This window comes from Melopsittacus undulatus, chromosome 3, assembly GCF_012275295.1.
Source record: "Melopsittacus undulatus isolate bMelUnd1 chromosome 3, bMelUnd1.mat.Z, whole genome shotgun sequence".
In the NCBI taxonomy this organism is placed as follows: domain Eukaryota; kingdom Metazoa; phylum Chordata; class Aves; order Psittaciformes; family Psittaculidae; genus Melopsittacus; species Melopsittacus undulatus.
The window spans coordinates 33,437,889-33,463,133 of NC_047529.1; the positions used below are offsets into that span (position 1 = coordinate 33,437,889).

Below are 25,245 nucleotides of genomic sequence, written 5' to 3' on the forward strand. Positions count from 1 at the left end.
GGAGTTTCCCTAAAATGAGAAAGAAAGGTGTACCCACCTCAGAGGAGTCTGGTCATGTGAACACTCTGTATGGATTTGTGAGGACGGATCAATCTGTGTATTCAAGTCCAGACCACAAGGCTGCTCCAGTTCTCTACAGCCTCATAATCTTTTTTATGACCAATGATTGTTTCAGGGTTTTGTTTGCATGTTAAAAAATAAAAAAGAAAAATCTGCAGTCTATTTATGCTATTGCCAAGCAATAAACATCAGTAAACGTCCAGTAAATCATTTCAGTGTCATAACATTTTTAAGGAATCAGTGAACTCAAGAAACCTTAATACACATTTCCCTTTATTCCTTAAATCAGGTATTAAATCCAGTTGTCATAATAAAATAGTTTAAACAGGAAGAAAAATTTCATCTGTGAACTGCAGATGAACCTCAGGTACTCTTATCTTAATACTGTCATTTAGCTTCCATTTTACCCTCAATTCAAACCACAAAATGTAGAAACAGAACCAAACACACCCCTCTCCACCCTGAGAAACAACTCTAAGCTGGGATACTGGAAATGCACACTTCAGAGGCTTTATCATCTAGCTCTTCAGAAGAAAGAAAAGGCAGAAGTACAAAATGCCAGCCTAGAACTTGGCTGTATTTAGTAAAGGAGAGGTACATATTTGTTACTTGGTTTCAGTGATCACTAAATGCCGAAGTTTCATTGCTCAATGGGAGTAACACATGCATATTGAAAAACTGGTAGTTAAAGGAATCTACTGCTACACAATTCACTTGGCTGCTCACCCACAGTAAACATATGGATGGGTGGAACTCACCGTGGTTCCATGGGCTGAGATCAGATCACAGCATATGACTGAACATGAGTTGTAAATTAGTACAAATATTTCTTTCTGTTGTACGACACTTGAAATCCAGTTCAATAAAAATCTTCTAGAAAATTTTGCAAAAGGAAAAAAGTAATTTATTTAATTATTTAATAGATTAATATAAATAAATCAATCCCATGGAAGTCTTCTCTGGATTTAGCAGAGATTTGTGTGCTTTGAAAGAAGATATAACTATACTATACTTTTTTGTATTTAGTCTTGGATATAACCTTACTACCTGACATAAAACAAGCCATGGGGGAGAAGAGGGAAGGAGAAGTCTGTTCCGTAGTTTTTCATTCATCATTACATTTTTCATGAGGGGTATTTTAAACCTGTAAGAGCTTAGTAATCTGGATGATAACTTGTGTATTAATCCAATGTTCACTGCTTCTCTTGGAACCCAAATAACGGTACTGCACAACTGTCCCTCCTGAAGGCAATCCCTGCTCTGTATTCCTGTCTTCTACAAGTGGTGTAAAATACCATGCCGCTCTCCTTCCCCTTCTCCAAAAGGAACCCACTAAGGGTAAAACCAATCCATCAGCTTCTTCCTCCTAGTAGAGCTGGTGAATGATTTAGCCAATACATTACTTGCTGAAAATACACCCTAAGGCTGAAACTTTTAAAATCTTAACTGAATTTAACACAAACAGTTTTGACTTCATGTTACTTTGCAGAGAGATTCCTTAGCCTAGTGAACTTAAACAACCATACCTTTTTATTTCCCTTCTGTTACCCCAGCAGCTCAAAAATTTAAGACTTTTAAATCTTAAGTTTAATATGTAGGAAACTATAGGCTCAATTCCATCATGGTCCTACTCAGCCATGAATGGGAAAGCACAAACCATCATGTTCTCAATCTTCTGAATTATTTTATTTTCACTGGAGTATTTTAAGTGGTCATCATACCAGAGAATAACATTAGATTACACCTAAATACTTCTATTTCTGAGGTCAGTGCATAAAACCATATTTAAGACGGTTGTCCCTAGCTGCTCATCATTCTCCCTCATTTACTTTGTCAAAACATCCATAAAACAAATGGAAAATAATTTATTCCAGAGTCGGTGCTTCATCTCACATGAAATATTATATATGTCAATTGCTCTTTGTCCTGAAGTGAAACATCTATTAACTTGCAAATCCCCAGCTTGTTCTTTTAAAGTCAAAGATACTGGTAATGCAAAAAAGCACAAAGATCCAGATTTCTGTATGTAAGTGTTCCACCTACCACTTGCCTTTCTGTAAGCAGGTTAAGTTTTATGTCTGATGGAAATTTTAGCACAAAACAGAAACCTCACTAACACAAACAGCTGTTCTACAGCAAGGGTCCAAGGATGGATCATCCCCATTGTGCAGGCTGCTGCACAGGCAGTGACAATAGGATTCCTTCCTCCTCAGGAAAAACAGGGACCTCTATCAAAATACACCCCTCTATCAGAGGTGAAAGTGAGTGACAAATACAGAGGCTACTCCAGTAGCTAGGAAGGCAGACAGAGGGAAAAACACAGCTCCATAGTAAGAAAGCAAGTTTTACAGATCCAGTTTTACAGACAATGTGGTAATATGAGTTCATACCAATGTTGTCATTACTGAAAATAGGACAATTCTCCTGGTATCAGTTACATTACTGATCTTACTGATTGCAGTACACTTGTATTTCTAGGCAGAAATTAAAGGTGATATTCAGACAAAAAGACATGGATTTTAACAAAGCATTCAATTTTTGTCCAAAAGCAGAACTTTCTACTTACTGGCCTTCTGTTAACTTCGCATTACATTACAGATGGACTGTCTTTGGGCTAAACTATGCTCTCAAAGAACACTTCTGACAAGACTATCAATTCTCCTGAGTAAATCTGAAAATACTGTCTGACACCCACATAGGAACTAGGATTGCAGCCAATCTCACTGAATATATTGCATGGATTTAAGTATTTTTACTACTGTGAGATACAAACTGTATGTTTCTCATTTAGGCTTTTACGTTGACTTGTTCTGTCCTTAAAGTAAATACAATATTACATGTGCTTGCATCAGTGCACTAGGAATTGACCAAAAGACCAAAGGAAGACCAGCTGGAGAAGTCCTATTAACATCAATCACTATTTCTGAACTGTGTTCTTCTTAATTAGTGAAAATGTACTAGAACAAATATTACTTTTTCTTTAAATAACTCAGCACTTAAACTGACACAAAAATACCCATTTTCACAGGATCTGTTAACACACACAGAGGTTTTGGTTGCTTAAGCTTTGAAATAGTGCTAAGAGCAGTGTCTGTCTGGGGGCACGCAGTTCTTTTAGTCTAGTAGGCTCAATATAGAACAGCCTCAGTCCAAAGGCTGTCTAACAACACTAGGATGACATGCCCACATTATCATATATGAACTATTATCTTACAGACTCCCACTGAAAGTCATTTTTATTAACTCACTAATGGCACAATAAGAAGACCTCAATTTAGTTAGTATAGCAGATAAAGAAGCAAGAAGTTACTTTTGCAGTGCTTGTGAGAAAGCACTGGAAGAGTTTAGAGATAAATTTATTCTGAATTACATACTTTACTACAACATTGACGTGTGATAAAACAGTTGATCATCCAATCCAATTAAAACTTTTCTATGCTTTTTAATTAATGACAGAAAGCCTAAAATATAAAATGATACTGAAACAGTTTTGAACCCAGTGAGGCATAATTTTACAATTTAAATACATCAATCAAGTAAACCTTACATATTTCAGAAGCTAATTATTTTCTTTCAGAAATAAAATGACAAAGCATTAATGAGACTTCTCCAAAAACACTTTACAGCATCTAACACACTGCTCGTAAACAGTTTCAAAGTCCTTTTCACTCCCCTAGAAAAGAACAGAGGAAAAGAAAACCCGTAAGAACAGCAATAGTGGCTCAAACAAACAGTTTTTGCAAACTGGTTTCCCCATGGTCAGCAATGGTAAATAAGTGACATGAGGAGAGAATAAGACAGTACAAATACATAGTGATGGTTTATGCATATTTCTCCCTGATCTGAACTACCTGCAGCTCAGGAGTTTCCACAGCTAAGCACTATAACTTTGTACTCAGCTGTCCTGGATGAACTTTCCCTTTTTTTCTTTTCCCTTTCTTTTCTTTTTCTCTTTACTTTCACAGTAACCTGTTTCTTTGAGATTCAGAGTTTGATGAACTGCTTGGTGGAAAAAAAAAACAAACAAAAATCCACCAACCAAAAAAAACCCCAAAACCCCCACCCTCTTTCTGTTTTGAACCCACTTCCCACATATGCCATTTGATACTCTGTTCTTCTTGGGTAATGAATAGCAATTCCTTACTCACCTTTTCCCATGATATCAAGATTTTACAGAACTCTCCTGAACCTTCATCTACTTCTCTTTTCTAAACTGAAGAACTTTAATCTAATTGGTTGCTCTCAGTTGATGTTATTCAACTTCTTTGACCATTTCTGTCCATGTCTTTGCCTCTGTCTTGATTAGGGCCTATTTGCTAGGAGGCTGAGCAACTAGAGCATCATCCAATATTGAAAAAATAGATGCACTGACTTATTTAAATTTAGACATGCTCTCCTTTCCTATCCCAATACTTCATGTGGTTTTGTTAAGCCATAGAATCATAGAATTTACCTATTTATTCTAATTTACCTATTTATTAGGCATTTATTGTTTCTTATTATTTATTATTTATTTATTCTAATTTACCTATTTATTCTAATCATAGAATAGTTAGGGTTGGAAAGGACCTTAAGATCATCTAGTTCCAACCCCCCTGCCATGGGCAGGGATACCTCACACTAAACTGTATCACCCAAGGCTTCATCCAATCTGGCCTTGAACACTGCCAGGGATGGAGCATTCACAACCTCCCTGGGCAACCCATTCCAGTACCTCACCACCCTAACAGTAAAGAATTTCTTCCTTATATCCAATCTAAACCTCTGCTGTTTAAGTTTCAACCCGTTACCCCTGTCATTTAAAAAATACGTCTACACTTGTTTTTGTGTAGCATCAGATCATATATCACATGTCAGTGTGTGGGATCTCAAAAGATCATATGCCATTTACACTTAATTTTTAATCAAGCCACCAGAAAAATTCTTTTATACATACATAGTATGGATCTTCAATGATAAGTTGTTTCTGTGGATCGTAAGTCCCAAGCAGCTCAATTTTGGCCTTGCAGTCCTTAACTTGGTTGCTTTTCCTTTTCAGATCTCTGTAAAAGAGAAAATAAATTTTTTCTGTGAATTTTTCTTCAGAACTTTTTTGGCATCAGCATGAGACGCTGCTCAATGACCGTTTCTAGAGAACACAGGAAAACAATATGCATCTGGACTCTGTCATCTCTGTGGACTTTCTACTCTGCTGTTTGTTTTCATTTGCTTCTTGTTGTGGGGTTTAGGTTTTTTTTCTTTTAATTGAGTATGGAGAACATGTACATACAACTTAATTCAAAGCATAAACAAGCAGTCAGTCAGTCACTTAAGGCTTAACAGAACTTTGTAACAGTACGTTTATCAACTTCCTTAAATCAATTATTAGTACTTTCAAAACCCACCTTTAGATTCTACTGAACAAAAATAATGGAAATTGTCTAGATATTTTTCCAGAAGTATGAGTAAGCTTCTCCCATTTGTTCAAAATCAGTGTTTTACATTGGCATGTTCCAAGTATTGCTCTCCATTCTACCCCTGTAACTCCTGTGAAGTCCTATTGCATTTGGTTATCCAAAAATGGTAAATTGGTGAGCTAGACTGGTCTTCCCTCTGAGACGCTATAACATTCCATGAGTTGTCACATCCCGTTTCTTTTACATTGCCTCCCATTGATAAAACATACTTCGTTTTGAAATGGTATTTTCCCCACCTACTTATAAACAGCGGTCTATTAACCCAAATGCAGTTATAATGTACCTCTCATCATCTTCAGTTTAAAAGCAGCTCAATACTATGATTTTCACAATGCTAAACAGACAGACTTATTAAATTATTTTAAGATTACACATCTCCATAGCAGCTCATTTTACTTATCCAACATTGAAAAAGGTGAAAAACCCTGTGAATACTTAGTCATAAGCATAATCAATTTTAAGAAATTAAATTCTAATTCTTAATTCTGAGTAAGAAAATAATTTTAGAAAGTCTAGAATAGCAGTGAGACCAAAATAGTTTTTCCTTGAAAAATAAGCACTCCTCTATGAAGTTACTGCTTTAATTTATTGATTCTCATTAAATTCTCTCATCTTTTATTATTAAAATAATGTCTAACCATTTTCTTCAAGGCTTTTGGCATACTTCTTAATGAACAGGAGAGGGCCAAGTGGCTATGGTACTTAGGAAGAGGGATGTTCCAAATTTTTCTTTTCTGTCACTCCATCAACACTTAGAATCAGACTCTGAGTGCCACAAAACTGTACATTTCCCAGGGAAAATGGCTGAAGTGGGTACAAGTTTAAGGTGAAACGTAAGTGTAGCAGTAGCAATATCCCTATTATAGTTATGACATTTCTTCTGCTCTACAGCTCATATTATATAAATTGTTAATATAGAATAAGTTTCATTCAAGAATTCAAGTGAAAATAGAAGTAAGCCTAGTCATGTCTTTGCCTGACACGCTGCAATCAAAGTGTTTCATTCATGCAGGCTATGTAAGAGAGGTCATTCCACACATCTAGAAGATTCAACAAAATGATACTTAGTAAAGCAGTGCTGCTTCTGAAAGTCTGTGTGCTACTAACATGGTTTTATTTGGGCCTTGGGGTTTTTTAAACTAACTTTACACGTAACAGCCCTTACAAGCACTTTTATATTTGTGCTTTATTAAACCTCAGCTCCTTAGCCCCAATCACCAGTATGTATGTAATTAAGTAAAAATAATGATATCCAAATTCTCACACTAGGCAGCTACTTCACCAAATCTTTCTAAAGCATAAGTTGTCTCAAAGACACACTTAATTAGAACATGGCTAACAGCAACAAACAAGATTTCCCGAGCTAACAACCTTACTTATCTCACAGCTTTTTTAATTTCTATTAAAAAAATAAAAAAACCCACACCATATTTAATCTTTTCCAAATTTCCACAGTGTCTTTTAAATCCCGTGCAATTAGAAAGCCAGATCACTGATCAAGACAGTACGTCCTCATTCTTAACTCTACAGGCATAAGCTGCTCATGTATAGCAAAAGCATACTAAATTTCCACATCCTCAATTGGTGTGGATCACACAAATAAACCATTGAGTTCTAGCTCACTGCACTTATTAGAAGTGAAGAATCTATCTATTAGGATATCATCCACATAAACATACAAAAACCCTAAACCAAACAAAGAAACAAACCATACCCCGCTCACTCCAAAAAACCCACAAGACAAGCTAAACAGTAAAATGTACCATCTGCCTTCAAAGTTACTTACAAGGCATCACTAGAAGTAATCCACATGAATTTGTTTCATTTCTTCATACATTACCTTAGATTGCTCTCATCCATACAGAGTATATAATCAAAGGTCTGGAAATCATCTTTAGTAACCTAGAATTAAAAATACATGCTTTAGCATATAAACCATGTTTGATTTATGAAAACGGGAAAGAAAGTGCTTTCAAATTCTGTAGTTCTGATTTATTAAAAGAAACACACATGGAAAGAATAAAACTGTGTACCTTCATCAACTTTTACAATAACTTAAGACCTTTTAAGTGTACTCTGCCATAATTACCCACTTCTGCAAGTTTTCCACAAAAAAACCCCGAGTTAACTATTTCACCAATACAAGTCACATTTCTAATGCTTTCCAATTACTAAAACTAAAGTAGGTTTCCAGTTACGGAAACCATGCAGTGAAAATGTAGACAAATTACTTTCTTGATAGGAAAACAAAAATGAAGGTGACCTGGAATCACCTGCAATAATTCTGATCTAGAAATTTGTCATTACGTACACAGAAAAACATAGCAAATGAAATTCAAAGCTAAAGTATGATGGTATGGGTTACAATCCCTTAAAAACAAATGTATTCACAGTACTTTAGGCCATATAAAGTTCACAAAATTTATAGTGTGATGTAAAAAACCCTGGGATCTATTGTATATCTTCCTACCACCATACCATGTTTTTTCTCTTTCCTGTAGCAGGACTACTGACTCCTAAACACAAATATTAACTAAATTCTAAATTCAAGATCCAAGTTCAGAGTCAGGTAGGCAAACATTGCAGATAAACCACTAACTTAAGTACTAATGTTATCTGTATTGAATGAGGATGGCTGCAGATTTTTACCAGCATAATTGTATTTTATTTTACACTTAAGCCTTAGCATAGACCTTCTCAGACCATGTCTACAATGCACAGTATGTTAGTATGAGATATCTGAACAAAGTGTCCATAATGAGGATGCATAAATGGAATAAAACCTGTAATGAGTTCACATTAAGACTGCATTTCATGTATAGTCTGTGGAAGTTTGTTCAGTACAGGTTTTTCTGGCAGGCATCTCTGGGAAGGATGTGCCAGGTGAGTGAGTAAGTGAACAGGCAAAAGGGCAAAACACTTTATCCTTTAAGTCAGAGTTTTAACTTGTAAAAATCATTTATGTATTTTGAGAAAAGTTTTAGATGGCAAAACACCCACTTGTTTTTTGTGCAAAAAGCAGACAGATACTGATCAAGTTCCCATAACAGCAGTAAGAAAAGACATAGAAATCACCACCAGACTAAAGCCATTAAATGAAATATTCCACACAAGGAGAATTGAGCGAGTGAGGTGTGGGGGAGGGAACATTTGAAAAGAAAGGGTTAATGGTGAAAACTAATGCAGACTTGTTTATTTTCACTGTAAAAATATTTGCTGTATTCATGCAGTGCCTTTGACCTAAGAAAATATTTTTGCAGTGGAAATAGCTCTGTTTTCCTGGCAACTCTAAGCAATACCTCTACAAGCTGCTTCTGATCACTCTACAGGGCTAAATACTAGCCCCCATGAAAATATGTGCAGTGCAGACGTATGTAGGAATAAAATAAAAACCAGTGAAAGGGAAAAGCATACCTGCCACACTTCCCACACTCCCTGTGTACTTGACAACTTGATAGTTACTTCCCTGTGAACCAGCACTAGCACAGCCCTAAAAACAAGATTACTGGCTCGCTTGTGCTCATAAACCTCATAGTAATATCAGATACAAAAAGCTTAAATGAGCAAACTCCAATGAACTGAAGATACTCCTCAAAACTATGAAAACTAGTACACTGGGGGAAGAATTTGAGGATATAAAAGAATTATGCACATTTTGAAGAGAGTAGTGGAGAGTTCAAGTAGTCAAGTCTGGATGGAACTACACAGACAACAATAACTTTACATTAAAAAGAATCCCAAACATATAACCATTCTTAAAGACCATCAATGGAGAAACATGTCATCATTCTAATTTAATTCTTAAAAATTTCCCTTTGTTTAGAGAAGGGAAATCTTTCCTCTGTCTAAAAAACAAAGAGAGGCAGTGGTCCTCAAATTTATCCAGTTGTGAAACAGTGTTAAATATCAAATGGAGATTAGAGGAAGGTTGTATTAAAGGCAAATCCACGGTATGAGTCATATAGAAATCAATTTTGGTCTCAGCATGAATAAAAGTGAAACTAATTAATATCTATCTGTTTTGTGCATGAAGAATAAAAGCTTAGAGAATTTCAACTAGTGCATAAACATACAGCAACCTACCATCAACTAAAATGTTAAAATACTCTTTATTTTATATATGAATATATACATTTACTGTTATACTTCACTTTTTACTTAAAATTCAGTTATCACTGTGTATGATGGGAGGATGTAAAAAATTTAACATTCTCTCTTACATAAATCATTCTTGTAGCATTTATGCCAGTTTTGAATTAAAGATACAATCCATGATTACCATAATTATGCACAAAATTACATGAAAGAAAATGCCTTTCACTGGATGGGTAACAGTTTTCCACAGGAGTAAAGAGGATAATTGCATGAAGTACTCATGACAGTATTTAGAAGGCAACAGAAGATAAATCCCTCCTCTCTACTCCTGCAGCTCCTCTATTAAATCTTTCTTAATCTATTCTGAAACAAGCCACATACAAAATTCTAGCCTTGAGTTTGCCTCTAATGGTGAAACAAATACATTTCCATTTGTACTAACCTGACCACTTTGAAAATTCCTATTCTACACTGTTGAATCTCCCCCCTTTCCAGAAGAACTACAAGACCGTATCAGGTCCACAGTTTAGAGAATCAGCGGAGAGCATCTGACAGAAGTTTGAAAACAGTTATTTGAGTTATACAGTTAACATCAGTGCAAAAATAAGTTACCTCTAGTTCTGGGATTTGAAATTTTCTTCATGAAAGAAACTGCTTGTATTGGAATGTTTTAGAAAAAAAATCATCCTCTTAGTCTTTCATTCTATTGTCTCATTCTTGTTAATTTTCTATCCCTTTATATGTAAGGTTTTAGGCTCTTCTGCTTTAAGAAATTCTTAATTTGCCAGAATGTTTAAGCAAATGTCTTCATTACAGTGTTTTCATTCCCTCTCTGCCAAAGGAGATTACATAAATATGTTTCAAAGCAGAGGATCAACTAGTTTTGGGTGCTTTGCTTTAATTTAACTACTTATAATCCACCCTGGTAATACCCAAGAATAGTTCTCAAGTTTCCAGGTCCTGTCTTTTAAGAATGCAAACAAATTGCACTGTTTTGACAAACACCAACTGATTAGTTTCAGTACCATTTAGCTTGTGTAATGATATGTATTATTTATCATTACACAATCATGTAATAATAAAGCACTGATAAAGAGTAAATACAAAACTTCTAAAAGGAAAAGAACAGACTTCCCTTATAATTATTCCAACAATAAAACACTGAATATCTGAAACAATGTTGTGCTCAATCCTGTTTCTTATTATATAACGGAGATCAACATAAGGAGGGGTCAGCAGAGGGCAATTGACTAATTGAGGGAATTTATTTTTGGAAGTTAAAAACCTAAACATGTAGTCTTTGAAAGTGAACAAAGTAAATATGACCTCAGTGAGGTCTAGGAAAATTCTGAAGGGAACAGAAATGGAAGGTAATAACAAGATTACTTGATCTTCTTGTCAATACAAAAACTAGTGGCATAAACTCAAGCTAACTAAAGGTCAAGCCCTAAAGGACTATCTTATATCCAGAGAACAGTTAACCAAAGTAAGTTATGTGCATTTATTGTAGTGTCAGAATTATTTAAATAGATGCAGACACATTTATTTCCAGTCTCTCCGGAATGCAGCATGTAAATACACATTCTTTTGTTCATGAAAACTGAGATGATTTCATTAGAAGACAAACCTGCATTTGAGCTAAGAATGCTTCAAGAGTACATTTTCCTCTGAATTTACCACCAACCATGCTATTAATCTGGGGTTTGAGTGCCTTCATTATAACTTAGCACTCCTTTTTTATTTTTTTTTTTGTAAATGGTCTTCATGCAAGAGTAGCAGCTTTTTGTTATGGATGAACAGGTATTCTACTCCTTTTTGGACCTGTTAAATAAAAATACAATTCCTGTCTCTAAGCAACATCACAGATTACTAGAGTAGGTCCATTTTAAAAAGCATTAAAAAAAATTCGTTTTTCATAAAAATTCCCAAAATACTAAGTACTTGAATGCAGGATTTTTCCACAGTTGCTCCTATGTTCCCTTGTTATACTTCCATTGAAGCTTAATAACAGGAAACTCACTAAGCTCAACTTTAAGAGTTAGGCCACTTCAGAGTCCTTTGAAAAATGAAACATAGTATTTGTTACTTGGTCCTTAACCATGCATTGTTCAAATGACTTATGTGATTGTAATGGTTAGGACTAAACAAAGCATGGGTATGAATAAGAAAGAAAATATACTCTCTTCTACCTGCCGTGCCTTATGTGCTGTCTCAATGCCATGATTTCTTAGACAGCTTAAAGCCCTTGTATCTGGGGAGCGCCCCACGTTCCAGTCTGAAACAGCAGCGCTGTCTGTCATCCACTGTAACAACAAAACAAATATACACATATATTTAAAGAAAATTAAAGTACAGTACCTGCCTGGCAATATGATTCATGGTAATGCCATGCTTCTTCATGCAATTCTGTCCTCGATAGTCAGGAGGGCTTCCTATTTCATAGGCAGATGTTGCTGCACTGTCTATCCTCCACTACAGAAAAACAGATTTATATTTTTATGTTTCCTTTCTCACTGTTTATATTTCTAGTAAACTGGCTAGGAGACAGTTATTTCTTAGGCAGGAACAGAAATAAACAGCTTACCTTATTTTCAACTTTTTCATCAGTTACAAGTTTTCTAAAAACTGCTTCAGCTATTGGAGAGCGACAAATGTTTCCTATAGAAACAGGAGATTAAAGTGAAATTTAAGACAATTAAAACCAAATAATCAACAATTGTGTGGATTTGTCAGCACAGATCAAAGATTTTTAGTTACTCAGGAAGAATGTGGATTGCTTACATTATTATAACCCAAAAGATTCTGTAAGGGTGGAAGCCCAGAGTATTGTACCTGGGTTGCAGCCATCTCCAGTATCAATACAGACTGAGGGATGAAGGGATTGAGAACAGCCCTGTGGAGGAGGAATTGGGATACCTGTGAGTGAAAAACCGGCTATGAGCCAGCAGTGTGCACCCACAACCCAGAAAGCCAACTGTATCCTGAGCTGCAGCAAAAGGAGCATGACCAGCAGGTCAAAGGAGGTGATTCCCCCCACTGTACTCCGCTCTGGTGAGACCTCTAGCACAAAAAAGACTGAACAAAAAATGGCTGAACAACCTGCAGTAGAAATGCTCTGCTGCTGAAGGTGTAAATAAGTTAACCACCTAAGGTAGGCCTCTCAAAAATGCACACAAAATTACATAATCTTTGAAAAAGAATAAAGTATTTCAACAATAAAAAGTCTATTCAACTTTATCACCTGCATTTTCGTACTTCAGAAACCAAGTAACTAGATGACTATTCATAATATTTGGTATGCCACCCAGATGCACAATGAATCATGCAAACAAATCTTCACTTTCCAACAAAGAGAATGTATGACTTTGCTCACCTCTTACTTTTGAGCAGGTAAGTATAAAAGACCACAAATGGCAACACTAATTTCTATACCTTTAAAAAAATCACTCTGCTACTACTGATAAAGGTCTTTTCAAATCTCAAACAGTAAAAAAAAAAAAAAAAAACAACAAAAAACAAACAGATCAGGTATTTGGCCTCATTTTCATTTTCATGCCTGTATTTTTCAAACTAAGTATCAAGGTAGATACTTTGGTGCTAAAGAGAAAGAAGCTTCTGCGATCTGAGCATTTAATAACTTGCCATCAATCATACCACCTATAAAAGCCCAGCATGGGAAGTGAGCCACTAATAGAAATTTGCTGTAAAAGTTTTAGAAAACATCAAATCACTAAATGGGCAAAAGGAAATGGTTAACCATTGAGAAACGGATTTTGCTGAAGCATTCAGGGAATTTTGATGGCAGCAAATCTTCTTCCAGGAGAAAGCATACTGTTTCTTTTGTCTGAAGTAAGTTATTCTAAGCAGAGAAACTAAATCGGTTTTACAAGAAAAATAAAGCATGCAAAGTTGGTTTTCTTTGTAAAGTAAGCAAGAAAACAGGTAGCACTTAATGATAAAAACATTAAAGAATGTGGTAATATATTAAAAAGTTAATCTCACTTCTTTAATTGAATAAGCGAGTTAAGCATTAACCAATATAATTTTAACAGGAAACAGAAAGAACATGTAACATACATGAATACTCCCTTCCCACGGTAGCCTGAAACCTCCAGATTCCCACTTAGTATTTATTCTTGCAATTCTACGCTCATCTGATCTTTGTTAACATCACTATCTAGGTTTCTTTCCTTTAACAGATAACAGCATAGCTGTGCTAAACTAAACAAATCAAGCTTTTGGTCTCCTCATGAAATTAACTGACTCCTTATCCAATCAGTCCAATTAAGCCAGCTCTGCGCTTGTTCTAATTTGAATTTTTTTTCTTGAATACAGGCAAATAAAGCCACAGACTACACTGCAAGAAAAGTTTTTTACTTATTTGTTTTAGAAAAGAAAAAAAAATCTTAAATACTTAGGTCTTTTGAAAACAACCTGAGATAACTTCTACAATCACATCTGACTCCTTCATGGGTATCAGATCTATGATCATAATCCCCTACTTCTAATTTGTCCATTCTCTCTTTCTCCTGTTGCATCAAACAGGTTACATTTAAGTCTTCTTTCTAACCTATTAAATTCTGTTTCTATTACATGCGCTGTTGAGGACATCTACTGTATAATATTTTTCCTCTGTATGAATGATCCCACACAACTCATGCATGAACAGTAAGTTTTATTACTACACTCAAGATTTGGGTAATAAACAATAATTAATACTAATGGCCCTACTAGTTCATTAACCAGCTGCCAGAATTCCAAAATGGTACTTTTGGAATAAATCCTTCATTTTTTTTCTGCTTGTTTAACTTTCTGCTTTACCTGGATAGAATGACTTACTCCAGATTTTCACCTTTCTATAACCTGTTCACTTACTAAAATACCATTGTTGATGGTATCAGATAAAAAAATGTCATGAATGGCACCATGATCACTGACTGATTAAATATATTTATTACTACTTCTAGCAAAAACTAGAAACTGTAGTTACAGTATATCTGAAACAAACACGTAACCTAGTTTGTGACTTAAAAATTAATGTATTCCATGATGACACATTCCAAATATTACCAGAATTATTAACACTATTATGGAACTGCAGTCATCATTCAAATCTATTCTTGAGGACTATGGCCAAATCCTAAAGCTGACTTAACCTCTTTTCTCCTCATGCTCTGCAGTATTATTTTCATCCTAACCAACTCTGCCTATTCATGCTACTCCTTGTGACTGTTAATAGTTCAGCTCATCATTAATGCAAAGCCCTATCTTTTTGCACTGACATATGTCAACCTCAATCTTTGATTTCCAGTCACTGTCCCTTTCCAACTCTAACCTTTAACCATTTTGGATTTCATTTTACATCCCACATCTGTCTTTCCAGGCTTTGCCAAGGTTCCTTACAGGTGCACAGTATTTCCAAAGCTATGGATTGACAGCTGTAACTGGGGAATGAGGGGGGATATCTCAGAAAAATATTTGTAAGGAGATTACCTTCCTCCTTGGTATTGAGCTTTATTTCCTTTAAACATTATCTACACCCTATCTGTGCTCTCTGTTCTCCTCTGGTGTTCCTTTCTCCTTTCTCGTATTTCTGACTGATGTGCTCATGCTCTTTTTATGTAGAAGATAACAGTACTAAGTTCTCTGAATCTCCATCTTCTCTGTTTTTTTATATTTCAACCTCTTTTAAGTTGCAGTGACATTTTCAACCATAGAAAGACAGTACCTAAGGTACCAGACAGTCTGCCCAATGAAATAAATCCTACAAACATCTCCAAATATGCTTCAGAGATAAGAGACTTAAATTTCAATCACAGAATCAGTACTGGAATCATTTGTTGATCACTTTTATGGAGTCATGCTTTCTTACTCATTTGCTAGGAACAAGGACTCCACTGATGGCTATTGAAGCCAGTGCTTGATTTTTAGACTTCTTACTCCAGTTTCTGCTTTGATCCATTCCTATACAGAAATGGAAGCACTGCTTCCACTGACAGGAAAGACAACTTGAATCCATCTCATGCTCAGGTCCGTAACTCATCTCTAGGTACTGCTGATCTAATCATCTATTCTCTCAATCTTCATTGTTCCTTATTCAGCTAGCTTTTTCAGCGCTTCCCTAAAGCAAACAAAGTTTTTTCTCTTCTTCCCTTGTTTCTCTGTCTATTGTGTTACAGAAGTTTTACTAGCTTTCATCCTTTCACATTAAAAAACCTGCTTTTAACTCTACTTATCTTTCCATGCACAGTTCATCTAAGTGACTGTAATAATGCTTCCTAGTGCCATTTGCACAATCCATCAGGTTCCCTTTGTAAGAAAGTATTTAAAACTTAACTACTCATTCATTCAGTTTTATACTGAGATTCCTGTCTGAAGTTCATAATGAGTCCTAGTTCTTTATGGTTAAGTCTATCGCATCACACTCAACATTCAGTTAACTTTGTAAGGAACCACTCAAGACTGATGTTAGTACAGATTCCCTGGCTTTTACATTCACAGTCAATTTCCTTGAATACTTACACTCTATCTAAAATACAGCTACCAAAACAACATCTGACTTTCATATATTCCCCCCCACACACACTATCAACACACAGTGGGATTTCTCTCAGATGTAGAATATTAGCCAATGCATGTATATGTATCTAAGAAGAACTCCATTTTGGCTCAAGAGATCTAAATAGGGATGTCTACAGGAGCACTAGGTTTCAAAGTCCCTTACCAATCAAGGCTTAGTCAATGTAATCAATATAAATAGCAGTATGACTTGCCAGGATTCATGGCAGTCAAAACATCAGCTATTTGCTCATGTTCACATTTTTTAAATTTTTCCCTGCAGCAAGATTAACGATACTGAATTACCAAAGGAGGAGGGATCACGCCCAAAAGTGAGTATGTGAGTGAGGAGTGAAAAGGGGCACTCCTCAGTTCAGTGGAGCTGCCTGCTGTGAAGGAACTCTGGTCTTAGCAGCTGAAGTCCCAGGTATTGTGAACACAACTCCTTGAATGGTGTGTGAATGCTCAGGCAGCAGCATCTCCCTAACACAGCCAAAGCTGCATGAGCCAAAGCTCTGTTCAGCCAGGCTTCTTCCTTGCTGGCTCATCTTTCAGCACATGTGGATGGTGATTACTGCTGTCTTTAGAACACAGTGTTTGGAAAAAAAGATGCATATTAATTACATATTTTTCTGCAAAAAATGTTTGTCTAGACCACTGGTTCCCAAAGATAAAGCAACTGGCAATGCCTTACTAAATAATGTTTTTCTTTAATTATTATTAGGAGCTGATTTTTCTCTAAGGTAAACATCAGAACATATTTCACAAAACTGAACTCTTGTTTTGCTATTAATCTTCACTTCTCCTGTTACAACAGAAAAGCAGGTACTAAAAAAAAAAATATATTAACCAATGGTTTTGTAACAAAAATGTCAAAATACCAGGGATTCATAGGGATCAACTCTCAGCACATAGGTAAGATTAGAAGAACTAGGAAAAAGATAATGTTAAAATCCCTCCTAGATCAGTGCAAAGAGCTGTCTTGGCTTGTTATCCCCACGAGGGAGCGGAAACAAATGTTTAGAGAAAGCATGTACATAATGGGCATGGCTCTGTAATCCAGGTAGTCAAGTCAGCAATTTATTGATTTTGAAGATGCAGATCATCTTGCTTATGAGTAACCAATTATCTTAACCCTCAGGAAAGCATCCAAAACATTTCTGATCCCATTTACACTTCTGTTTGTCATGACCTCTTATGACATGAGAGTCACAACTTAAAGCATACAGAACATCTTTAAAAAAGTAAATAAATACTTAAAAATCCTAGTTCTTCATTAACAAAGTCCTTCAAAAAAGAAAAAAAAATCTTTTTTTTTTCCATGATGGTCAGAATTCCATAGCTCAAAATGACTTCCACCTCCAGCAAGTTCCTTTTCTTAGGTACCATATGTACCCTCTTCTTATAGAGACTGTTCCCTGAACTTCGGTCATTCTTATCACTGTTTCAGCTCCCTTTTTTGTGCCAGATGCTCAGCCCATGTGGCACTGTTGCAGTATTCCCTCCCTGCTGTTCTAGAAGCAAAGCACTGAGCAGCCTATTTCAGAAAAGTATTCCTCATCACACTCCGTGCAGCAGTATTTAACTCAGAGCTCACGTTGATTCTCCCCACACGCAACCTTCGTTTTTATTAATGCTGAGCTCCCCGTGTTATTTCCTACTGATTGCTGCTTTACTACCACAAAGAGGCAGGCGAAAACGATAGATACTGATCTATGTCTCCCTCCCCGAGAAAGCAGACCCGCAGAGCCACCCTCGTCCTGCACGCCTGGGTTGCGGGCCGGGCCTACCCGCAGTCCGCCGATCCTCGCCTCACCGCGCTCCCTACACCCCCACTCGGGACCCCTGACCGAAGAGCGGCGGGAGGAAACCGGAAGATACGCGGCAGAGCGCAGACCCGACTCTCCTGTCCCCTCGCCCCGCTCACCCAGGCACACGAAAAGCACCGACTTCACCTCCCCCGCCGCCATGTTCGTTCAGCCACCCGCAGAGAGGACCTCACCGACTGTCGTGCCGCCTGCGCCGCACTTTACGGCACCGGCCGTTACAGCCGACCGCGCTTTTTGCCTGATTTGAGTCAAAATTAAAAGAGGTGAATTGCGGCACTCTGCCGAGCATCCGTGCATGCACTGGCGGGACCAGGACCGACACCGGGAGGGAGGGGGGGACGGGACGGGACGGGACGTAGCCGTTGGCGGGCAGGCGGTTGGCGGCCTGCTCGGCCCCGCCCGCCTCACCTGCGGCAGGTGTGCTGCTTGGTGGGGCCGCCCTGGCACAGTCCAGTGCCGCGGCGCAGAGGAGGAGCGAGGTGAAGGGAAGTGAGGGCTGTCCGGCCCAGGCAGGAGTGAGTATTGTTGGGGGGGGGCAGGTGGGCTCCTTAGCGAGGGAAACCTGGTGGGGGGCTCCCGCTCTCCTCGGCTGCTGCCCGGGCTTCCCCCGCTGAGGCGGCGGCTCCCTTCGCCCTGCCTGCGGTTCCCTCGCTCCCCTCCCGGGCAGCCGGGTGGGCTAATCGTTTGTCTGGCGGGCCAGGCTTGGTGTACTGGAGGGAACCTCCTGTAGCTGTACTGGAGGTGCCTCCCCTGTAGCTGCGGGAGGTACCTAGAAGGGCTGGCTAATAGGCTACAGGGCCGGTCAATCCCTGGCGGGCAGCTTGGGTGGCTGCCCCCGGTCAGGCTGTTGCCACGGAACAAAAAGCAGATGAGCAACAAGTAGTTTTGTCATTAATTTGCCATCTCGCCCAACGCTGTGGCATGTAGCCCATCCTCCAAGAAGAAATTTCAGAGGTGTCAAATCTGGTGTCGGCCCCACCAAGCTGCTGGTGAAGTTAAGAACACACAAATGCTTTGTTTTCCAGAAGAGGTTGAGTGTTGGGGATTTTTTTGTACATGGCTTTTCCTGCAGGGTTATCCGTGTACCTGGCTGCGTAAGGTGTGGCCAGGACTGGATTCCACTGCTGCTTTTATGATTTGTTTACCTTGGTTTTCAGTCAAAATTGATTGTACTGTGACTGTATCCTGGTGGCCAGTTATGCTAACTTGATGGCTTCTTCAAACCAATTCAGCAGCATAGATAGCTGGTAATTGAGAAGAGAAATAAGGTCTTGAATTGTGAAATGACATAGCATGACAGTCATCTGCCAACATTAAAAGCAAAATCTTTGGAGGTTAAACAAAAATAGCAGGTTCTGAAAATTGTGCCAGATCTTTGACTTACACATGAGAGCAATGATTAAGTAACCTTATAACCTGAAAAGCTTGTATAACATTTTCAGTTGAGTGGAACAGATAGCACATTTCCATTTATGCAACTTCATATGCTTACCTGCATATGTCACTTGTTTGTTTGTTTGTTTGTAAATGCAGTTGTACAACTGCATTTTTAAAATACTTATTTTGCCTTGAAATGCAGTTACTGCTGTTCAGAAACATTGACTCTATATCCATTGCTCCCCTCCCTGTGCACTGCAGCATTCTGCTGTCTCACAGGCCTGCTTACTAGTGTGAGGAATTAGAGGTGGTGGACCCCAAAGGGGACCATGGCACTGCTCAGTTGTCAGATGTGGCCTTAGCAAAGGAGGGAAGGGTGAGATGAGTCAGTTGTGTAATTCTCACACGTAGCTCTGCCATGTTATACAACCTGAGAAGTGTAGAGTGCCCTTACCCCTGCTTTCTGTCAGGTGGGTTGCCTTGAGGTGTCAATAGAGGAAGCAGATTCGCCACCAACAACTTTCTTTGCATGTCTGGGTCAGGGGAGATTGAAGCTGTGTATAGAAGCAGATGCTTTGAAAGGCCATTCTGGAGGTCTTCTAAACCCCAGTATCTGTGTGTATGTAATGCGTAGGTGTATGTCTAGGTCTAACTTTGAGATGAAGTATTTCATTTTTTGCAGTCCTGGGGAGGATTGTTATCTTAAGCATTCTCCTGCATTCTCAGCCCTCAGCAGGGGAGGAGAGTCAGAGTCTATACCTTCTCCAGTTAACGTCAATTTCATACCTTTGGAATGAACTGTAACAGAATTCACTATTATTCTTTGTCTTATATCATGGTTTCTCACCACTAAGAATTCATATTTCTGATGTTATAAGCTCTCTGTATTTCAATTGGGGTTTCTTAAACATCCATTACATTGTTATAAACAAGCCTGTAATGCAAGGCTACTATGAAGAGCAGGCAGTATTAACTTAGTGGGAGAGCAATGCTATTGTGAACAAGACAATCTAAAAGCTTAGGTAGAATGAGGGTTCTTCAAACCCTCAAATAACAAATATCAAGCACTTACATTTCTTTAATGTTTATTTCTTTTAGTTAGAAAAAAATTCCTGTGTGATTAATTGTAGAAATTAATTCATTGTGGGAATTGGTAATTTCTTAGATTTGATGTGTGCACGTAGAGAATTGGGACATCTATGAAGTGGGGGCATGAGAAGGTTAGGATGATAGTGATGGTTTTACTGATAGAAGTTTTGAATGTTTTATGCAGTAAGTAACTGGAGTCTGTATTTTCTTAATGTAGCTAATTTTTTTCATGTAGGTTATTGTAACACAGAACTATCATGTACACATTGGGGTTGTCATAAGTTACATTTTTGTTCTCTCTATGCTTCTATCCCTGGTGAGGATATAAAGGATGTTTTTAGGATTTTTTTTTTTTTTTTCAGAAAAGCAAGACTTTGTTTTTGAGCTTTCTTGTGCAGAGGTTAATGTATTTGTTTACAGGCTTGGATTGCCCTGAAGTGTACTCTTCATTATTAAAATGAAGTTAGCAAGCATAAGTTGGGATTCCTTTTGGTGTTTCTCCCTTACTCCCATATATAAATTTCATATATCATGCCAAATCTTGTATTCACACAAGGAGAGACAGGCAGAACTGAATTCCTAGCTCTGACTTAGCTTTGGCTATGCTACGTATCTTGCTTGCTGGGCAGCACCCAACCCCTTTGGTACCAACTGCTTACACATCAAACATATTATGACAAGTATATATGAAAGACTTGCTAAAAGGGTTTCACGTAGACGGTCACCCAGGGCCTAGGTGGCAGGGTGAATAGGTGTGGTGGCATGTTTTGAACAAAAGCTTGCAATTCTTGTAGTACAAACTATTGGAAGAGTTTACTTGTTAGTCTCAGACAACCCTCAGGGTAACTTTGCCTTTGGCGCTTGTTGTAGAGCACACCACTGGCTCTATATGCTTGAAAATGCTGTTTTCTGACTATCTTTGTACAAACTGAGTGATTTCTTCTTCATGACCCTTGACATTCCTTTTTAATATTAGAGTTCTTGAAGGCTGAATTTAGTTGCAACTTTATTTTGCTCATGAGGTTTTTCCTGTGCGCAGGCTGTCATCAGTAGCTAACTTTAGTATTTTATCGCAGGTACACCAAGGAAAAAGAGGCTAGATTTAACATGGATTGGGGTGGTGTGATGTTAATTTTCAGGTCTAAGTACCATTTCACTTTCTCCCATTGTAGTGTTTGGGAATAAAAATATGATTTCTTACATTTCCATCTGTCTTATGTAAACCTTAAACTGCTTCCAACTCCTTGTTTTCTGTATGCTGAAGGCTGCAGGTTCTGCAGAACTTTCAAATCTGTTCTCCCTCCCCCACCACATTCCTGCCAGCACCGACTTAATGTCATACCATCCAGTAAACTTGTTATGCAGGGCAGGGAGGCGGGAAAAAGTAGTTACAGTAAGAGTGCAACACTTCTAGGGTTATGAACCAAGTGCAGCTCAGCTGTTGCTCTGCAAGGCCATGTAGTTCCTGCTGTAGTACTTTTACCCTGCCATAATTCTGTCTCTGACACAGCACTGACTTCACGCTCCAAGCCTGTTGAATCATAGTATCATAGAATAGTTAGGGTTAGAAAGGACCTGAAGATCATCTAGTTCCAACCCCCCTGCCATGGGCAGGGACACCTCACACTAAACCATGTCACTCAAGGCTCTGTCCAACCTGGCCTTGAACACCGCCAGGGATGGAGCATTCACAACCTCTGGGCAACCCATTCCAGTACCTCACCACCCTTACAGTAAAGAATTTCTTCCTTATATCCAATCTAAACCTCTGCTGTTTAAGTTTCAACCCGTTACCCCATGTCCTATCACTACAGTCCCTAATGAATAGTTCCTCCCCAGCATCCCTGTAGGCCCCCTTCAGGTACTGGAAGGCTGCTATGAGGTCTCCACGCAGCCTTCTCCAGGCTGAACAGCCTCGACTTTCTCAGCCTATCTTTATATGGGAGGTGCTTAAGTCCCCTGATCATCCTCGTGACCCTCCTCTGGACTTCTTCCAACAGTTCCATGTCCTTTTTATGTTGAGGACACCAGAACAGCACACAATACTCCAAGTGAGGTCCCACTAAAGCAGAGTAGAGGAGCAGGATCACCTCCTTCAACCTGCTGCTCATGCTCCTCTTGATGCAGCCCAGGATACTGTTGGCTTTCTGGACTGTGAGCGCATGCTGCTGGCTCATGTTCGTGTTCTCATTAATCAGCACCCTCAACTCCTCCACAGTGCTGCTCTGAATCTCTTTTTTGCCCAACCTGTAGCTGTGCCTGGGATTGCTCCAATCCAGGTGTAGGACCTTGCACTTGTCATGGTTAAACTTCATAAGATTGGCATCAGCCCACCTTACAAGCCTGTCAGGGTCCCTCTGGATGGCATTCCTTCCCTCCAGCATAACAATGGAATCACATAGCTTGGTGTCATCGGCAAACTTGCTGAGGGCACACTCAATCCCACTGTCCATGTCACCAGCAAAGATGTAGAACAAGACCAGTCCCAGCACCGATCCCTGAGGGACACCGCTCGTTACTTGCCTCCAGATGGACATTGAGCCATTGACCACAACTCTGCGTGTGGCCATCCAGCCAGTTCTTTATCCACCGAGTGGTCCACCTATCAAATTGATGTCTCTCCAATTTAGAGACAAGGATGTCGTGTGGGACAGTGTTGAGCGCTTTGCACAAGTCCAGGTAGATGACATCAACTGCTCTACCCCTGTCCATCATTTCCTTAGCCCCATCATAGAAAGCCAAAAAATTGGTCAGGCAGGATTTCCCCTCAGTGAAGCCATGCTGGCTGTCACCAAGCACCTTGTTGTTTTTCATGTTCCCTAGCATGCCTTCCAGGAGAATCTGCTCCCAGATTTTGCCAGGCACAGAGGTGAGACTGACTGGTCTGTAATTCCCCGTGTCATCCATTTTCGCCTTCTTGACAATGGGGGTTATATTTCCCTTTTTCCAGTCGTCAGGAACTTGACCTGACTGCCATGATTTTTCAAATATGATAGCCAGTGGCTTTGCAATTTCATTTGCCAGCTCCTTCGGGACCAGGGGATGGATTTCATCAGGTCCCATGGACTTATGTACGTTCAGGTTCTTAAGATGGTCTCGAACCAGATCCTCTCGTACAGTGGGCCCAAGGTCTAGATTTTCACAGTCCCTGCATCCGTCTTCCAAGACTTTGGAAAGTTGAAGAAAGTACTGCATGAAAGCTGGTAAAATTTCAGGCATTAAAGTGATGAGAGGAACATGGTAGAACATGACATCAGCGTAAGGCTTCCTTGTATGGAGAGACCCCATTTTCACCTTTTCAACTTTGCTTCCATTGCCTTACACTGATGCATTTTCTGTTGTCTTCTACCTCACTTGCTGTTCTCCAGGTGCCTATGGCAGAATTGTACAACATAGACAATTGGCATGAACCTTTGTGTCAGTAATTATTACTTTTTCATTCTTGGCTACTGCTTTCGTAGACTCCTTTTAGCCATACAATTAGTGTTTTCCAGCAGAATGATCAAAGTGTGTATTCTGAGGCTTTCCTCTTTCATGCTCCTTGGGGTCTTGGGGAAGAAGTATCTGCTTGTTGCTGTTGGCTCCAAAACCATGAGAAAGATGCTCAGGCTCTGACAACAGAAGTCTGCTGGATTTCAACTAAAGGGAGTGGTTATTGTTTTTAATTTATGCCATCCTTTTCCCCCAGATTTCTTTTCAAGTTCTGCCACTATGTCCTTGGACTCCACAGACTTTTCTTGCACTTTCATTGACCTTGATTCTTTGCTGCCTACCACTGGCTTCAAGGGTTGGAAGTAGTAAATGCAGGGAAACTGGAGATGTGTTTAATGTAGTCTTCTCCTTGTCATCCAGCCCTCTATTTTGTCTCACTTTTCTTGGGTTAGGCAAAATGCTTAAGATGCACATCTTGCACACTTTTCTAGGAATTCCAAGTACCAGATGAATCCCAAGGCTGGAGCTGGCTACCACAGTGTTACACATTCATGAAACCAAAATTACTTTAATCTCTTTAATTGTAGTGCTGAATGGAAATCTCTTGTTTAGGCTCTTTTCTACCACTGCACTGTCTTGCTTTTCAGGTTCTTCTTTCCCATTAGATGTCACGTAACCTTTCTTGACTATGCTAGTTCTTATGTTTACAAATGTTCTTAATTATAGATTTGAACAGTCTCTGTTCATACAAGCTTTTTAGCATTGATGTTGCTGCTGTAACCATGGGTATTAGCAAACCAGGTATGCTTTAATGTAATCTTGTGCTTTTACTAAACTTTTTAGTGAAGTGAAAGCGAAGACTGAATTACTGTCTGAGGCTGAGAGAAAACAGCAAATACCACCTTATTTTGTAGCTAAAAAAAAACCCCAAAGCCATTACCCACCCATATAGATCCTATATAGATGAGCAATGTATGTATGAAATCTGCATGTGAGGTGTTGTCTCCACTTTATCATCGATCTTCTTTGAAACTGTATTTTTGATGTTCAGGTTCTCATAACACAACCATGCTTTATTTCATCTGTTCGTATTCAGCAGAATTTTGATTATACCGGAATAAGTTACAGATTTAAAGTAAAAAGACTTTATTTATTCTTTATTACACCTTGCTCAGATAATTTCACCAAATGTTCAGCCAACACATTATTACTGTTAGTCAGAATGTAAATTAGATGATGACGCACTTGCCTCATCACCTTACAAATTAAGCAGTTAATCAATTTTGGTGTGATATTCCCCCATGGGGTTTGTGTTGCTGACTCACATATGCTCAATCTCTTCTCCTTTC

General features: G+C 38.6%; 2 protein-coding genes across 3 annotated transcripts in view; one reads left to right on the forward strand and one right to left on the reverse strand.

Annotated features, from left to right (window-relative positions):
- Positions 1-314: 314 nt before the first annotated feature.
- ACP1 (acid phosphatase 1) lies at positions 315-18,315 on the reverse strand. 2 transcript variants are annotated; one of them, XM_005153217.3, is made up of 6 exons: positions 18,097-18,315; positions 12,196-12,269; positions 11,801-11,914; positions 7,357-7,418; positions 4,997-5,102; positions 315-3,733 (listed from the first exon to the last, which is right to left on the reverse strand). In XM_005153217.3, exons 1-6 carry the CDS (start codon positions 18,137-18,139, stop codon positions 3,656-3,658), a joined length of 477 nt encoding a protein of 158 aa, XP_005153274.1. In that variant the 5' UTR covers positions 18,140-18,315; the 3' UTR covers positions 315-3,655. The 2 variants fall into 2 exon arrangements, with proteins under 2 accessions (XP_005153274.1, XP_005153273.1); XM_005153216.3 differs by lacking the exon at positions 11,801-11,914 and adding an exon at positions 11,970-12,083 and having other exon boundaries at positions 18,097-18,308.
- A 64-nt stretch (positions 18,316-18,379) lies between these two features.
- Positions 18,380-25,245, forward strand: part of SH3YL1 (SH3 and SYLF domain containing 1) — a 51,893-nt gene continuing 45,027 nt past the window's right edge. The window contains exon 1 of the mRNA XM_034060513.1: positions 18,380-18,513. Coding sequence (XP_033916404.1) covers position 18,513 — 1 coding nt within the window. The 5' untranslated portion in view covers positions 18,380-18,512. The remainder of the gene's footprint in view (positions 18,514-25,245) is intronic.